Genomic DNA, 19,590 nt, shown 5'->3' on the forward strand with positions numbered 1-19,590 from the left:
TCATAAAAACAATGTAGTGAAATTTATTATTAAGCGTAATTGACATATCCTAATAACATTTAATGAGAAATCATTAAACCACAATAAAAAACTAAGAGTTCAATTATTTTCCAAGTTCCCTATAGAAGAAAAGTAGTATATATATATATATATATATATATATATATATATATATCAGAAAATACTTGTACTTAAAATGTTGAAAATAAAGAAAACCTGTTGGTCCCAGATCATGATAATTAAACCTCACTCTAAAGCTGGTCAAGTGTAGGATCTAAAATTTATACTTATCAGATCTAAGTGCCCACCTCTTGCAAATGCCTAATTCATCAAAAAGAGAAAGAAAACATGCCACACAAACTGGTGTAATAAGAATCTAAGGTATTGATCTAACAAACAGACTATACACAGGCAAAAAAGAAATGGCTTTGAGTTGCCAATACTTGGGGGTCATAAAATTATCTTTTAATTCTATCTTAAAAATTCACTACCTGTAAATTTCTTCTTTCAGTACAGTTATTTTTTATAACATCATCAGCATTCTATAACCATTACCACTACTGTATGTCAGAACTTTTTTTTTATTCTTTTTTGGGGGGATTAGCATACAAAAGAATGGGTTTCATTATAGCATTTTCAAACCTTCATCTTCTAAATTTCATTATCTTTTTCTATATCTCACTATTTGTTTTTCTTGTCTGTTTACTTCTTTTTGACTATTTTTGTTGGATGTTTTATTCAACCTTTTAAATTCATTTTACACTTAGAGTGAATACTTAATATACTGGATTTAAGTTCTTCTGAGGAAAAAACATAATAACTTTATATTAAAAATAATAAGGATCTCTTTCAAGTGGGAGACAATAAACAGCAAAAGATGGGGGTCATCATAGATTGACAAATCTACAAACTACTCTGCTGAGCTTTTGTCTGAGTGTCAAAAGAATGAAAATTATATTGAGATCTAGATTGGAAACAATACATTTCTGTACCACTAATGCTTTCCTGGATTGAGAACTGATTGATTTACACAGTGTTATACTCACAACCCTACATCTAAGAATTGAAATCTGCTACTCTCATTGTTTTTAATTTTCACTCCATACTCAGAATTAATATAAATATCTGTATTTCTACAATCTCTATATTCAAAAACAATAAATTTAGTTATAAGGGGTAAGCGTGCAATGACAAATTTGAAATATGAGAGATAATCCACATTGCAGCTGCTGGGGAAGACGATTTACTTTAAAGTAATGTTAGACAAAAGGGGAAAACGTCCAAGGAAATTACAGTTGGATAAAGTTGAATTATATAAAGTGCAATCTCAACAACTTGAAATGTTTTTTAATAAAGCTATTAAAACATATTTCTTTGAGATTCATCAGTTAATTTAAAGGTGCAGTTAGAGCTATTAATAGAAGCTCTTTCATGTTTCTAACAGAAATGTGAATCCGATAGTTGATCTCAGACAATAAGAATGTTGTTCCCTATAATAAATGGCATAATTTCCTATGTTCTTAAGAAGAACACGGGAAACAATTCTATCTAAAGATCTTTTTTTCTAGGAACTTTGAAGGTATGATTGTATATCAAAAAAAAGAAAAAATATTGAAGGAAAAAAAAGAAGTTGAATTTGGTGGTACAGAAAGCAGGCTCATCCCTGGGTGGTGGTGGGGGGTCTCTGTCTCTCTCTGTCTTTCTCTCTCTCTCTCTGTCTCTGTCTCTGTCTCTGTCTCTCTCTCTCTCTCTCTGTCTCTCTCTCTCTGTCTCTCTCCCCCCTCTGTCTGTCTCTCTCTGTCTCTCTCTCTCTCTCTGTCTCTGTCTCTCTCTCTCTCTCTCTCTCTCTCTCTCTCTCTCTCTCTCTCTCTCTCTCTCTCTCTCTCTCTTTCTTTTAAGACAGGGTTTCTCTGTATAGTTTTGGTGACTGTCCTGGATCTCACTCTGTAGACCAGGCTAGCCTCAAACTCACAGACTTTAGCACAGTACATAGCACAAACAAGGAAAGTATTTTCAAACACATCATTTTCCTTTCCTCTAGACGTGTATTTTGAAGTAACCTTTTTGCCTATAGTGGTGAATCCTCTACTGTGTTTCTATAAACAGAAGATTGGTTAAGAATTAAAATATATATATATCTTTTTTCCCAAATTAGTTGAGTGACTACCATGGATGGTAAAGTTTTGAATCTTTAAATCACTAAGGTTCCACACTAAAAGGATTTGTAGAATGTTTAAATAAACATGAAAAGACCAATGCATTCAATAAAATCGGTCACTAGTTCTGCTAGATTTATCAGTTGCCTCTTCTCTATCACCTCATTGCTGTTCAGTAATGCGTAGCAGCTCTGATTTTTTTTTAACAACAGAATAAGAATGGTTGCAATAATTTCTTCCCTTGGGATTCCCTGTCTCTACTCACGAATCATTAAATATATACATTTTTCTTACAAAGAAAATGTATCCATAAAACCACTGTACTGAAAAGAGAAAAACAGCTCAAATTCTAAACATCTGAGGAATAATTCTAAATAAAATAACAACAAACCAAGGTACATGTAATTGCTTCAGAAAATCTCTGTTTCACGATTAATGTGGAGGCTCTTTGTAGACTAAATTAGAGTTTCAAAAAAGCATATAATCAACAACCCGTAACTAATGTTACAGGTATTTATTAGTTCTAGGATTTATGTAAGATTTATGTCATTACTGTAAGAATTTCAGTGTTTTCAAGGTATTTATGAAAACAAATATGACTGTGTGGGTATCTCTATTTATGAAAATAGTATTTTTCCACCAGGGAAATGAAGCTGTGTAGAAAGTTAGGACTTCATACCCTGAATAGTTTTTCTTATATTAAGCAAATATCATTTGTAATAAAAAGCTATAAATTCAAGTGCAAGACCTCAATACTTACCCTGACTACACTGAAGTCCAGCTTAGTCTCCTGTGCACACTGTAATATGAGCTGAAAGCAATTTTTACTCTGATTTGTCATTCCATTTTCATAATAACGCTGTAAAATCCTTTGTTGTTCTACAGTAAATACAGAACGGAGATTCATCTAAAAATAAAAGAAGATACTCTGAAAATTGCAATAAAAATTTGGTAGGTGTAGAATTTGAACATTTTGTTTTCTTGATACAATTTCAGTGCTTCTGGGCTGCACAGTTTATTTAAGTAAATTAATCCCCAGGAATGGGCAGTAATTGGTGTATTAAAGGGAGACAGCTTCTCCCTGAAAAATATAGACAAACATTTCATTTGCTTAGAAAAGCACAAATTTCAAAGTCAGAAACATAGAAAATGAAAAAGAAAATCAAAAAAGAAAAAAAAAAGAGGCAGGCTCTTATCTGGTTAGTGTCAGTACATGAGGAAAACGGTTTTCACTGAAATAAATATTTATGGCTGGTAAAGCCAGAGATGGTGTTAGCCATACACAGTCAATTACCAACAGAGACATTCACTGTGCTTTGTCAAGAAAAGCATCTGGCACATGTCTTAATGGTCAGAAGCCATGCTCAGAAACAAAGGGGACTCTTTTTTTTCTCATTCTGAGATAAAAGGAGTTTCATTATATATTAAAACAAAACCTCTCTTTTTAATTTTTTGTTTGTTTTGTTTTTGCTTTTGAGATAAGATCTCGTGTAGCCCAGGCTGGCCTCTAACTTCTTATCTTCCTGCTTCTACCAGATGCTGGAATTACTAGAGTTCACAAACACCCTCAGCTCAACAAAACATTTCATTAAAGATTAAAAACCAATAGAAGGGGTTAATAAACGTGAGTGTGCCTTTGCTTTATGTAATACTAGCCAAACTAATTATTTTAATAACTATAGTATCTAAATGAAAATTTAAAATCAGTATAACTTATTAAAACCACATGGAAGCTCTGTATTTTTAAATTAAATTGACACCATCAAAATTAGACAAAGTAAGTTTACTTTTCTTGTCAATAGATGAGATGTTTAAGATACAAAGGGCTAAAAACTTTGTGTGTTTCACAAGTAAATGACAGGTCAAACTTTATTTTTAAAAGGATGAATTATAGTAGTGTATTTTTATAAAGAGCATTTGTAATTTGATTAAGGGAGCTTAAGGTTTTTGCCTAAAAATCTGTCACATAGAAAGACTTTCTTGAGGAAAATGGTTCTTTAAAATTAGGAAAACTGCCACAACAAAACAACCTTAGTCAAACTAAACATTTTTCCTAGTATACAGTGCAGTGAAAGAATCAAGTTTGTTAATACGGAAATGTAAATTATTTTACCCTACTCTGAATACTTATATTAGCAAATCAATCCAATAAAAAATTAATGAATTATAAAGTGGAACCATATATTACAGTATACTAAGGCTATTTTTTTTTTTTTTTTACTTTTTTTGTTGCTCACATAAGCACTTTACTAACTGTTAAGAGATTTGATTAAAGAAAATGAAATGTAGGAGAGGCCACAAGAGAAATGAGAGTAGTTTTTTCAGGAACATTCAGAAATAAAGACCTCCATTAACTTTCTGAAGGAGAGTTCTGGAGGGTGTTCACTAATGTGGATGTCAACTTGACCAAACACTCAAGGATGACTGCAACAGTAGGTAGGGACAGTATCCATCAAAACAATTTTGACTATTATGTCTTCCAACTCTGAGTGTACCCAAATGGTCAACCACAAGCCAAAGAAGATCCATAAGATGGAAGGCACATACCTGAAATACCTCCTCTGATTTAGAAGCCAGGTATCATGGGGTAGATTTTGAGGGTGGAGAACTTCAAATTATGAATGCATAACTATGGTAATCACTCTGATCTTTTCCTGTGCAGCTGTACCTACAGCAAAAAGCCTACAATGCAGGATGCAGGTGGTACCTAAGTGTGAGGATACCTCCCTTGAAATATAGGATGGAATATTTTCCTATTGGTTGGCTGCAGTCATTACACTTACTCAAATATCATATGACCCTTATAAAGAACCACAGGACTTCTCCATTGATAACCAATATTCAAATGTAAGCGACTGACACCAAACACATCTATAATTCTGGTAACAAGAAATGCTAAGGAATTTTAGTCTTTCCCTTAAATTCAGCACTAATAGCAAAGACTCTTTGCTCAAAAGAGCTGTTTTTCTTTCAAGTTACACAAATTCATTCTTTACCATAACAACTAGATAACCCATCTGAACAAGATGTCATTATATCTACCAATCCTAGTTACGATTATCTACACTAAATGAACATAAGCCAAATTTTTCGTTTTGTTTTATTCTTTCTTTGGTTGTTAGTTTATTAACTTATTTTCAAAATGTTTTTTATTAAGAAATTTTTTTCATTCATTTTACACACCAATCAAAGATCCCGCTCTTCCATCCTCCCACCTCCCCACTCCCCCCCCATAAGAATGCAAGGCCTCCCATGGGGTGGCACATCTAGTAGAGGCAAGTCCAAGCCCTTCCCCTGTCTCAAGCCTACATGAGGTGTCCCATCATAAGTAAAGGGCCCCCAAAAGCCCCCTCACGCACCAGAGATGGATTCTGATTCTACCGACAGGGTCCCCCCAAGCAGATCAAGCTACACAATTGTCTCACCATGCAGAGGGCCTAGCCCAGTCCCATGCAGCATGGCTCCATAGCCATTGATCCAGCTTTCATGAGTTCCTACTAGTTTGGTTTGGTCATGTCTGCAGGTTTCCCATCATGCTCATGATGCACTTGCTCATAGAATCCCTCCTCTTTCTCTCCTATTGGACTCCTGGAGCTCTGCCTGATGTTTGGCTGTGGATCTCTGCATCTGCCTCCATCAGTCATTGGAGAAAAGTTTCCAAATACTTAAGTTATTTTTAAAATCATTATTGAGTTTTCAGTGTTCATTATATATACTGGATTATATATGCTTTACCAGAAGTATTGTCTTAAAGGCTGTCTTCCTACCTGATACCATTTTTTAATTAGTATTTTTAAAATTATTTTATTTTATTATTGTATTTATATGACATTTTGTGAGTGATTGAAAGGATGTGGATTTGGATAGGAGTGGAAGTGGGGAAGATCTGGGGAGAGATGGGGAATGGAAAACAAGAAACAGAATATAATGTATAGAAAAATCTAACTTAAGCTAAAAAACTAAAAAACAAAAGAATTAAAGAGGGAGTAAGGAGCTGGAGCCTGAGAGATGTTGAGGAAGGAAATGTGGGGTGGGTTGTTGGGAGGAAAGGGAAGGGAGGAATAATGTATTTATATATTTTTTTATATTTTAATTGACATTTAAAAATACATTTCATACAGCAGTTTCACTTTTGGTGAAGTCTATTTACATTTTCCCCATTAATTGTGCTTTTTATATTAATTATGCTTAAATTGGACTATTCTATATACAATACTTTTTCAGATGAATTTTAGAATTAGTTTAGAATCCTGCTGTGATTGTGTTTGTGATTATACTGAACCAATAGATCAGCTTAATGAAATTCATTATGTTAGAATTACTAGATCTCTTAATTCATTAATATATTTAGTTACATGTTGATTTCTGGTTTATCAGTATACATATCAAATATATGTAATGTTAAACTTATATTAGTATATTTCTTAGTTGCCCATAGAGTATTATTGTAAATTTTATTAATTTTTTATTATTATATTTGTGTTTGAATTTTACACATCAGCTATGGGTTCCCCTGTCCTCCCCACTCCCACACCCACCCCCACCTTCCCCCCATCCCCTCCCCTCCCCTCCATTCCCATCTCATCCAGGGCCAAGACTCCCCTGGGGATTCATTTAAACCTGGTGGATTCAGTACAGGCAGGTCCAGTCCCCTCTTTCCAGGCTGAGTAAAGTGTCCCTGTGTAAGCCCAAGGTTCCAAACAGCCAGCTCATGCACTAAGGACAGATCCTGGTCCCACAGACTGGAGGCCTCCCCAAACAGTTCAAGCTATTCAGTTGTCCCACTTATCCAGAGTGCCTGATCCAGCTGGGGGCTCCATAGCCTTCAGTTCATAATTCATGCGCTTCCATTCCTTTGGCTATTTGTCCCTGTGCTTTTTCCAATCTTGGGCTCAACAATTCAGGCTCTTACAGTCCCTCCTCTTTCTCGACAATTGGATACCTGGAGCTCCACCTGGGGCCTTGCTGAGGATCTCTGCATCCACTTCCATCAGTTATTGGATGAGAGTTCCAGCTCGACTGGTAGGGTGTTTGGCCGTCTGATTACCAGACTAGGTCAGATCAGGCTTTCTCTTGACCATTGCCAGCAGTCTATAGAGGATGTATCATTGTGGATTTAAGGGGACCTCTCCTTTCCAGATGTTCATTGTTATTTTATTGACACAGTTGTTTTAGTACATTGACTTTGCAGTCCACAACTTTGCACAGTTCACATATTACTTCCAGAAACTTTTTATTGATTGCTTAGTATGTTCTAAAGTCCTGGCATTCCACTATCCACACAGATAGGCTTACTTCTTCTTTTTCAATATTTATGTCTCTTATTTCTCTTTGTTGCCTTACTACACTAGCTAGGAACTACAGCATCTTTTTTTAACTTAATAAGAGTAACAATGCCCCCTTTTGTTTGATTTTAGAGGGAAGGATTAAATTTTTCACCATTCAGTTCAATGTTATTTGTAGATTTACCAACATTACCCTTATTAGGTTAATAAAAATGTCTTGTATTTTGAAACACCATCATCATCAATGGGTACTTACTCTTTTCATGTCTTTTTACATATCTATTGAGATGACAATATTTTTTGTCCTCTAATATTTTGACATGGTAAACCTGACCTTCATTCATAGCATAAAGTCCACTTGTGGTTTGTGCATTTGGTTTTTATACATTACTTGAGTTGATTTCTAAATATTGTTATCACAACTTTTAGGATATTTGTGGTGCTCTTTTACTCTTTTACTCTTAGTGTGAGCACTAAGCTAATGAGTATATATATATATATATATATATATATATATATATATATATATTCTAAAAGAGATTACATAGAACTGCTTTATTTTATCTTAAATATTTGCTTGAAAATTACCAAGTTGGAGGGTCAACAAGATAACTCAGGTGATAAAGGTGCTTGCCACCAAGCCTAATGACCTGAGTTAGAGCCCCAGGCCCCACACTGGGCAAGCAGAGAACTGACTCCTGGAAACTGTCCTTTAACTTCCACATATGTTCTCTGTCTCTCTCTCTCTGTCTCTCTCTGTCTCTCTGTCTCTGTCTCTGTCTCTCTGTCTCTGTCTCTCTCTCTCTCTCTCTCTCTCTCTCTCACACACACACACACACACACACACACACACACACACACGTGAATGCTCACAATAATACCATGGTTGTCATCATTTTGAAGTGTTAAACTGCAAATCACATTTCTATTTAGCTAAATTATGCCAGTTTGAGTGTGGTTTGGTACTCTGTGTCTTTCATGGGATTGGTTCATTTCATCTAAATTGCTAAATTTAAAAGTGTGAATTTATTTATTCCATCTCCTTTATACTTGTCTAATGACCATAGAATCTGCAGTGACTGACCTTTTTCTTTCTTGGTATTGGTAATGTGTCTCTTTCCTCGTACTTGGGAGCTTGGCAAGAAGTTTATCACTTATATTGATCTGAAAGAACTAGTTTTTCATTTCATTGATTTTGTCAACATTTTTCTGTCTTCATTTACATGTATGCTGATTTCTGCTCTAACTCATTCCTGTTTACCCTTCCCTTTATTCTGGCTTGTGTGGACTCAGTATCACTTTACACAGAGTCTTAGGAAAGATCTTATACCATTGTTTTGAGATTTATTTTTCACAAATATAAGCAATTATTGTTAGACATTTCTATTTCTAAGTAGCATTTCACTCATGTTCTGCAAATTGTGGTAACACTTTAAAGTTGCCATTCAGTTCAGGGTCCTTCAAAGTCCCTTTGTTTATATTTTAGTTAAAATAGCTACATATTATATTATTTGTTATTGATTTCTACTTTGAGTTACATAAAAGGGGAGACTTGCTCATATATGGTCATTTCTCTAAATTCTAATTTTCTTGCCTTTGTTTATTTTTAAAATTTCTTGGGAAGTTATTTAATTTTTAAGCTTGATGCATTCTCTCTTGATAAATGTCCCATGTACATTTAAAGGACTGTGTATTGTATTTTTACATGGATGTTTTCTAAAAATGTCATTTAGGTTACATTGGCTCATAGCATTATTTGAGCCCTCTATATACTTACTGATTTTTCTGACTACCTTTTTAATCAGTTACTGAAAGAATCAAGTTATCAAGTATAATTGTGGAATTTTTCTGTTTTTATTTAAATCAGGCTTAGCTGAATGTATTTTAGAAATCTGTTTTTCAGCACACAGACCTTTAAGCGTTGTCATACATTTTGGCATACTGAACTTTTTTTTTTCTTTTTGGTTTTTCGAGACAGGGTTTCTCTCTGTAGCTTTGCGCCTTTCCTGGAACTCACTCTGTAGCCCAGGCTGGCCTCAAACTCACAGAGCTCTGCCTGCCTCTGCCTCCTGAGTGCTAGGATTACAGGCGTGCACCACCACTGCCCGGTGGTATACTGAACTTCTATTCAATAGTCATTTTCTAAAGTCATCTTACTTCCTTGTGTTATTCCTTAATCTACATTCAACTACGTGTGATATTAATCTATACACCTCAGTTTTATTTCTATGACCGTGTCACAATATATTTTCTGTTCTTTTCCTTCTAATCTGTGACTATAATATAAAGCAGATCCTTTTAATAAAGCAGATCGTTTAGATTTTTAAAAAAGCAATCAATGTCTTTAGAGTAATTAGTACACTGATATTGAATATATTGAGATAATTAAACATATACACTACTTAATCACTGTTTGACTCTGATATTTTGTTTTTTGATACCTCCTTTCCAACTTGTTGATTTATTTATTTATAAACATATTATCATGTAACATTTGATAAAATTTGTACATGTTTTTCCCCCAGGCTGACTTTAAAATCACATGTAGCTGAGAGTGACTTTGAATTCCAGATGCTCCTACATCTACCTCTCAGTGTTCAGACTACAGGTGTGGGCAACAAAGCCTGACTATTTTCCAATTTACTTTGGAATATTTTAATAATTCTTAACTTTATGCTTAATTCATTGGATTTCTGGCAAATTCTCTATATACATTTATGTTTAGTATAGTTTTTTCTCAAAGATAGCAATTTGGCTTCTTAAATTCTTTCTTTTCTGTTTTCTGTTTATTATATTTCAACCTTTAAATGTTATTGCCTTCATTTTCCTTGTAGTGGGTATAATGCTTTGTTTTAAAAAATGTAGAGATCTCTCAAATATTTCAATTACTGATTTTCAATTTCTTATATTGACCAGAGAACATCCTTTCTATGGGTTCATTTTTTTTTTCATTTTGACAGTTTTATATCCCCAAATATGATCCATGCTGATCAAATTTCTATGTGCACCTTAGAATAACATGCATTTTGTTGTTTCATGGAGTGTACTAGTGAACTATGTAATTAACTTTTCGACTCTGTAGCAAACACCAAGAAAAGGTGTTAAGCTCTTAGAATACAATTGTGTCATTTTTGTTTTTGTTTCCAATTTTAGAGTACTATTACTTGATAAAAAGCATCGAAGATGTTTATGTTCTTTTAATTAATTGATCCATTTATTTATAAGTATGGTCATCTTTATTCTTAATAATGTTTTTTCTTTTTGGATCCTCTTTACTTAATATATTGATGAAATACAACTTTCTTTTCATGGTATATTTTTCATTTATTCATATGTAATTGTCTGTGTCTTTTCATTTTAAGTGAGCTACTTGTAGGCAGTTTATGCCTTTTAGATGGCATATTTTGACAGTTTTTCAACTGATAAAAATAAATACCAATATGGTTGAATTTAAGTGTATAATATTTCTAATTGTTTCCTATTTTCTCCTATTTGTCCTGTCCATTCTTTGTTTATTTTTCATGATTTTTTATTCATTAAATGTTTTGTCAGTCTAACTTACTGACTCATCACTCTTTGTTTCCTCATTTGAGTCAATTCCTTGGAGACAGTGGTACACCTTTTCAACTCATTTCCATGTTAAGTTATCTAATACTACTTCACATAGAAGAATCACTTGAGAGGCAGAGCCAGGCGGATCTCTGTGAGTTCGAGGCCAGCCTGGGCTACAGAGCGAGATCTTGGAAAGGCACCAAAAAACTACACAGAGAAACCCTGTCTCGGGAAAAAAAGAATCTTTCAATGATATACCGTAATTTCTCCCCCACTGGCATCTATTTTATTGTTAAAAAAATTCTTCTTAAATAGGTTTTAAAGCTTCAAAGAACTTTCCATAAAAAATAAAGAGTGCTTTCTTACTATGATATTTTTAAAATTTCAAGTATTATTTTTTACTATTACAAACTCCATATTTCAATTTTCTGTCATTTTCCTCTTCTCAATATAGGACTTTCTTTAATATTCTTGTTAGTGTACATCTACTGCTGTAATATTTTTGAAATATTTTTCTCTTGCATAAGTAGAACTACATTTATTTTGTTTTGATATTTTTGATAAGGAATTTAGGGTATTTTTTTTTTCAAAACAGATTCTCATGTATCCCAAGCTAATCTTGCACTTACTCTGTACCCAAGGACTCACGTTGTAGGCAAGAACTACATTGCATTGCACTTCTATGTATTTATTTACTTATCTTAAAAGTTTAGTTTTTTGAATTTATTTTGCATCCCAACCAAAGTTATCCCTCCTTCGTCTCCTCCGATTCCCTTCCCCCACCTCCCCTCTGCCCCCTCAATCCACTTGTCTGTTTTTTTTTTTTTTTAAATTTCTCTCTCTCTCTTCCTCTCTCCCCTTTCCCCTCCCTCCCCTCCTCCCCACCCCATCCATATGTGCCTGGAGCTTAGTGGACAGCTCTCTAGAGTTGGTTCTCTCCTGCCACCTTGTGGGATCTAGAAACGGATAGGATAGGTCTACACACAGGCCAAGCAGCTTGTAGGCCACCATTTCAGGTTTTTTTTGAGACAGTTTCAAACTTGCTACATATTGGAGGCTGACCTTGAACTTCATATCCTCCTGTCTTTACCTACTGAGTGCTGGTATTTAAAATGTTCTCCACCATACACGATTTATATTCTACTGGATATTGAACACAGGGCCTCTATTAACAAGCACACTATTAACATCCCCAGAACACAGATTATTTTTTTTAAGTGTTTAAAAGGGGTGGCTTCACTGATTTGTACCTTGTTTACAATGAGGCCCCACATTCTAGTTGATTCCCCTGTACCTTATAAAATGTAGTTCTCCCATCTCTTTTTCTGTTTTTCACTTTCTGTCTCTCTGGATTTTAGCAATTGGATAATCCCAAGTGCTGAGAAGACAGGTAAATGACACCACTTCCAATCTTCATTCATATACTCTTACATTGCTAAAGTTTTAATAGGAACCATGAAAAAAAGCTTCAATTTCTAGTCTCATCCTGTTGCTTTCTAATCTTCATGAACATATATAATGAAGTAACAACAGTGGTTTAAATAGTCTTCTAGAACAATCCTTCTGCATTCTGGTGTCTTAATTATTTCCTCCTTGAAATGTAAAGAATAGTATTTGTTAAGTTATTCCCAATGAATGACTAGTTAGCTACATAAACATTAAGGGAAAGTTATTAACACCCTTTCACTGGGTGTGCCTTTAACTCCATCACTTGAGAGACAGGCAAGTGGATCTCTGTGAGTTTGAGAACTGCTGTTCTACAGAGCTACTTCCAGGATAGCCAAGACTACACTGAGAAATTCTGCCTGTTAAATAAGTAAGTAAGTAAATAAGTAAATAGATAGATGATAGATAGACAGATAGATAGGTAAATAAATAAATATGTTTTAAGTTTAAAATAAGTTTACATAGCACATTATAGGTTAGCAAGTATTTTAGTGAAGAAAACTCATCATGAGACATGTTTTATAACCCCACCATCCAGCTGAGGATGTTTAGAGTTCGGTTATCTGTTCCAAAATTGTGGAACTAGCAAGAAGTACCAAAGTCCACTGAATACAAAGATGTCTTGACCTAAATTCTGTATAATTACTTATGTTTACCAGGTTCATAAAGCTACATTTACATTCAACGTGGCACAGGTACACATTGCAAGACCATTTTATATATACTTGATCTACAAAATATGTAAGAAAATATACATAACTACAGAGATACCCACATTTATAGCCTAATTTCTAATATGTGAGTCTTTTAGTCTTTTAGAAAATAGTCTCACTTTGTAGCCCAGACTACCCTGGAACTCACTATATATCTCATCCTAGCTTCAAATTTATAACAATACTCACTCCTTAACCTCCTAAGTGCTGGAATTACCAACATAAGCTACCATGTCCAGCTCTAATGTTTAAATTCTGAAGAATTTAGGAAATGTTTGTACCAAAGGAGAAAAATACATCAGCAAGTAAATGCCCTTGATCTCAAAATGCTCAATCAATAATAATTATCAGCTTTTAAGACATCTGCACTTATCACATGCTAATGATAAAAATTAAACTGTCTATAAACTATAAAGATGTTTCATGTATTTGGACAATAATATTCAACTTATTATAAAAAGGAGAAAGATCAATTTCAGATACTCCAGCACAAGACAGAAACATAAATAAGGTTACAATATATGAATATTTCCTTGCATCTTTAGCACTGATTTCATACAACAAATCTACAGCCCTCCCATATCTAGAATAACAGGAAACTAATATCTTGTGATTCATAGCACAGCCTGATAAATTAATCAAGTACTTTGATTCATACATCTTTCATGACAAAATTATGCTTCTTTCTACATTATTATGCCTAAACAAACCGCGCAGGTAAAATCTTTCCACCTTGTATTATATTGAGAATATGTTTATCCATATAATACCATTCAATTTCTCTTCTTACCCTGCTCAGAGAAGAAAATTTTATTGGTGGATAAAACTTGTTTTAAAAGGTTAGTGTCATATTTCTCTCCTTAAATATTCTTTTAATGTTCACTAAATTAGATTTTCACAGCTTATATTATGAGTTAAGGATAGTTTTGTCTTGATAGGAAGAACTGGACTATCCAAATTTTTACTCCTGACCCCCCACCCCAGAGCTGAGGACCGAACCCAGGGCCTTATGCTCACTAGGCAAGCGCTCTACCACTGAGCTAAATCCCCAACCCCTACTGATTTCTTATATCTCCTTTTCTTGATTTTATATAATCCTACAAAATCCTAGGGGTAAAATAGTATGTACACAAGCTGTTTTTATCCGGACTTAGGAAGAGTACCTCAAAGCACGCCATCTAGTGGTAAGTAGATAACATTGCATAAGCAAACATAAATAGTGGACAAACAATCCATAAACAGACACATATATTTACCTAAATACTGGGAACAGATTTATTTCCCTCAAAGAAAAGAGAACTCAAGCGAACTGTTGGTAAAGAGTTAAATTTGTGCGGCCATTATAAAATACAGTATAGAGGTTCCTCAAAAAATTAAAAATAGAACTCTTGCATGATTCAGCAATACCAATCCTGAGCATCTATACAAGGAAATGAAATTAATATATGCACTTCCTTGTCATTATAGAACTATTCACAGTAGCCAAGATATAGTGGACTCAATCTGAGTGTCTCTAAATGGATGTCTAAATGAAGTATGCAATGACATAGTATTAAGCCTTAACACAAGGAAATCTCATCATTTGCAACAACAAGGATAATACTGGAGGACATTATGCTAAGTGAAATAAACCAAGAACAGGAAAACTAATACTTCATAATTTTGCTTTTATATGGAATCCAAACAAGTTTGAACTCATGAAATCATAGCAGAATGATGGTTGTCAAAGTTCGGGATGGGTAGATGGTGGGTAGATATTGGTGAAAGGGTATATTTCAGTTAGATAAAAGGAGTAATTTCAAGAAATCTATTGTAATAATGGATTAACTTTAAAAAGTGATAGAATAGATTATAAATGTTCTCAGAACAAAAGTAATATGTAAGTTAATTAGCTTGATTTAGCCATCTACTATGTGCATATATTAGAACATCACATTGGCCAGATGCCATGGTGTATACTTTTAATTCCTGCACTTTGTGGGTTTAGGGCAAGAGGACCATACGCTGGAGTTCAAACTGGGATACATAGAGAGATTGTGTCTCTCTAAATATTGTAGGCCATAAATATATAATTACACATATAATTGTTGTCATTTAAATAACAAATAATTATCTTCATAAACACTTTTAATAAACTGAGAAAATGTTTGATTACTTAAAAGCCTCATAAGAGAACAGTCCCAAATTCAACTGTCATGGGTAAAGAAGTCACCTGTTTTCTGTTGGTTTTGTTTTATTTTTCTAATGCTCAGGCTGTGTAGCCAAGGATGACCTTGAGTTTCTGTTCCTCTACTCTCTTCCTCCCAAGTACTGAAATTATGGTCACATACTAATAGATCTGCTTTGATGTGAGGGTGGATATCAAATCTAGGGCCGAATCAATGCTGCCAAGCACTCTACCAACTGAGCTACATCTCTAAAGAAGTCCATATCTTTGTTCGTGTTATGTATGTACACATGGCAGAAGTGTACATCTCGCTATGTGTTGTGTATATACATGACATTTTCTTTTATGATTAGTGAAATAAAACTTCTAAATTTTAAAAAATCATGTTTTGTCATTTGAAAGTAAGTCATTTAACTTACTTCAGTAGCTAAAGACTTCAGTTTTATAGATACTGTCCTATGCCAAGCTTGTAGAATTACAATTGAGCATGCATGTTATTGCTAAGCTATTATCATGCATGTAATCAAAGAATAGCACTAACATTAACTCCTAATGCTTTTCTTGGTATTTTCTCTCAGCTAATTTTATCACAGAGATATGAGAAACAGCAGGAATGACTGTTACACAGCTGACATGTTTTTTGACTCTTTAATTATAATTTTATTCTTTTGTGGAAATCATACTAGATCTGAATCTACAGAATATACTATCCATGATCTGATCTCGACCATATTCAGCAATTATTATCTTATCATTCATATTTAATGTAGGTAATCTGGAAGCCATTTTCAAAATATCTTAGTATATACTTTATGTATATACCATTAATGTGCTGTGTTTGTGAACATATATTTTGTTGTTGTTACAATGATGTGTGTGTGTGTGTGTGTGTGTGTGTGTGTGTGTGTGTGTGTGTGTGCTTGTGTGTGTATGTATGTGTTGTTTTCAGAGAACGATCTTGTTAGGTAGCCCAAGTAATCATCATTGAACTCACAATCCTTGTGCTTCAGTTTCCCACGTGCTGGGGCTACAGATGTGAGCCCCTATGTCATGCTTGAAAATGAATCTTAAACAAATTTTAAAAAGGTCAAGAGACTCCAAAGAATAATGTTTCTCAGTACAATATTTACACTTCCATGGAAAGTAGAAGGTCAGAAAGTGAGCAGTAAAGTGATCGGACAGGTCCAATTGAGAGAGCTTCCTGAAGAAAGGCTTTATAGAAGCTTCAGGAGTTGACATGCACTTGGTACTTTCTATGGATGCATAGATTTAATAAGTTAGTAAACTAATAGAATCATAGAATTTATAAGTTAGAAGTAAGCTTATATTATATTATAGTAAATATAACAATTGTGGCATCATTTGTAAACTAAAGATCAGAGATATACTGTAACATATTCAGAACTTATTTTACCAAAAATATCTAACTCACATCATAAGCTCGTTGATGTCTAGATTACTTTATAAAAACTTAGGGCATTATACAACACACTACTAAATAAATATTTTTGGATATACTAAAGACAATCTTCAGTAATTAAGTTTGTTAAAGTTGGTCTAACAAAATGGGAAAAAAATCCCTGGGAAACTTTCACAATAGAAATTTATCCTATCACAGTTCATATGATTGATTGATAGTCTGCAATAAGGGTGTTAGGGTGTTGCTTCCTTTTAGAGAGAGAACTGTTCCCTATGGAACTCAGGTCCTTATACATACTAGGACTGCACTGAACCATACCCTCCAAATAATCTTAAGTTAGTTCTTTCTTTTTGAAGAACGTGAGGGAAGGACCTCTTCCAGGTCTCTCTTCAAGGTTTGCTGATACCATACACACACACACACACACACACACACACACACACACACACACACACACGTGCGCGTGTGTATTCACATGACATTCACCCAGCGTGTCTCACTTTTCCAGGGACACCAGTCATAATGGATTATATGCCCCTTCTACTTCAGTATGAACTTATCTTTAAGTAACTTATAGCATCTACAGTGACTTCATTTACAAATAAACTTCATTCTGAGATGCTAGGGTGTAGAATTTTGACATATGAGCGCTCAGCACAATTCAACCCACACCACTACTTAATCACCTCAACATTAAGATAACAAGATTAAGTGTTAACATCACTTATGAATCATAAAAGTTACCAATTTTTAGAGTAGGCCAAATAATGTTTGTGCCTTGATTCCTGCAACCTGCAAATGTTAGGTTGCATGGTAAAAGTAAATTAAGGTTGCAGGTGGAATTAATATCAGTAGTCAATGACCATAAATAAAATAATTCCACATTATCTGAGTGGATTAAATGTAGTAATCACAAGGGTACTTAAATATGAAGATGGAGCCATAAAGGCAACAAGAATGATGAAATATCAGAGAACTAATCAAATATTGCCAGCTCTGAATATAGAAGAAGGCTATAAGACAAGAAATGTGGATAAACTTCCAACAGTTGAGAGAAGCAAGGAAATGGGTTCTTCCCTAGAGTTACCCAAAATGGGAAGTATACTGTCAAAATTATTTTAATCCAGTGAGACTCATTTGATAATTATCCCTTTCACAACACAATGCATTTACATAATCATCATCATCATTATTATTATTTTCAAGGCAAGATCCTGCTTAAAAAAAGCCAGTATTGTTCTCAAACTTGTGTTTCTTCTGCCTCTGCCTCTGCCTCTGCCTCTGCCTTGCAGGTGCTGGGGTTATAGTATTCTCCACAATGGTAAATTTATATTTTCTTAAACCACTAAATTTATGGTACTACACCTAAGCAACAAACAGAAAACTGTTTAGTTTCTACATTGAATAATGCTGACAGAGCCCCAATATATCTAGCTATATGCTTTTTGTGAGACTTTGTTGATTCTGTTTATGAGTCAAGTAATAAGGCTAAGTATTATTTCAATAATGAAGCCATTGGTGTTATCAACAATTTATTATATAACTATAGCTATCCTTCTAATGAACCAATATAAACTTCGTGATGGAAGGAAGCTAATATACATTAGTTAGGTAACATACAATGGAAAATATTTTGATTACATATTTCTCTGCATTTGTGAAAGTGGATAAGAAGAAATGTTTGTCTATGATCACCAGCTCTCAAAAGTTTAGGTAGTGAAGGAATTCTGGCTTTAATCCATATGTTAACATGAATATAGACCACCTGGGGGATCTTGCTAAAATACAGATGGTGAGAAAGTTGTCTGGAGTGGGACCAGAGATTTGCAGTTTCTAAGCCTTTTCCATGTGATGCCCATACTTCTATTCCATGGAACATTCTTTGACTATCTAATATTTAGTAGACACAAGTACTCTAAACCCAACCAGAAAAGTAAATTTATGGATAAATGATTTAGTGATCCTGGAGTAAGTTTGAAGTGTTTTTTCCTAACCAAAAATGATGTAGACACAGACTTTTTCAATACATTCATGATTGTGGTTCCATATGTCAGTAATAAATGTAAGGGTGGGAATTCTAAATAAAATAACATATATTAAAAAATAACTCAAGTGATTATATTGTCATCTTAGAAGAGGAGAGATGAGTCAAGGCTGAAAATTCAGATATCTAATGTAATACTTCCCACTAATGTAGAACATATTACTTCTTTCACATTTTACAGTCTCTTAGGTCTCTACTAATCATGCTCTTTCATGAAGACTTTGACACAGAAAGTTGTTAGTCTATGAAAGGGCAAAGGTACTTTGAAGATAGGACTTAGATAATTACTTTCTCAAATGTTGCAGCTACTCTATCATAAAATACACAATGGGTAGATCCAGCTAACCAAATAGAAAGTATTAAAGCAATAAATTAGTGTAGCTGAAAGCATATAATCTTATACTGCATTGTTTCATAAAACTCAGTGAAGAAGTGTGTTCACCACTGGTTGTTTTGATATAGTAAAGAATATGAATCTATTACTTTATGCCATTTAAAGTCATCAGAGGGTCATATGATGACCTCTTTCCCCTAAGTCTCAGCTTTTTCTATGCATAAGAAAAAATTCATCCACTGAGAAAATCGTGGAAATGTCATAGACTTTACAGATTCAGAAAGAGAGAAGTTAGTGGATATATACACAAATACATATTTGTATAAATATTTGAAATATAAAGTAGGTTTCAGCACTGAAGTGTGTAGTTTAGAGTAACACCCTACTTTATGTCCAAGTTCTGCCACTTGATAATTGTCTGACCTTGCACAAACATCACCCCCAAAATTCTTGTCTACATGGGAAAAATGTCT

The 19,590-nt window shown here is 34.0% G+C and overlaps 1 protein-coding gene across 2 annotated transcripts in view; it reads right to left on the reverse strand.

Moving 5' to 3' along the window:
- The window catches only part of Hdx (highly divergent homeobox), a 116,510-nt gene that overhangs the window by 92,493 nt on the left and 4,427 nt on the right, over window positions 1–19,590 (reverse strand). The window contains exon 2 of one of the 2 annotated variants that reach the window (XM_036175711.1): window positions 2,917–3,063. The exons of the other annotated variant lie outside the window; for it this stretch is intronic. Coding sequence (XP_036031604.1) covers window positions 2,917–3,063 — 147 coding nt within the window. The remainder of the gene's footprint in view (window positions 1–2,916; window positions 3,064–19,590) is intronic. 2 annotated transcript variants of the gene reach the window in all.

Source organism: Onychomys torridus, chromosome X, assembly GCF_903995425.1.
Source record: "Onychomys torridus chromosome X, mOncTor1.1, whole genome shotgun sequence".
NCBI classification, from domain to species: domain Eukaryota; kingdom Metazoa; phylum Chordata; class Mammalia; order Rodentia; family Cricetidae; genus Onychomys; species Onychomys torridus.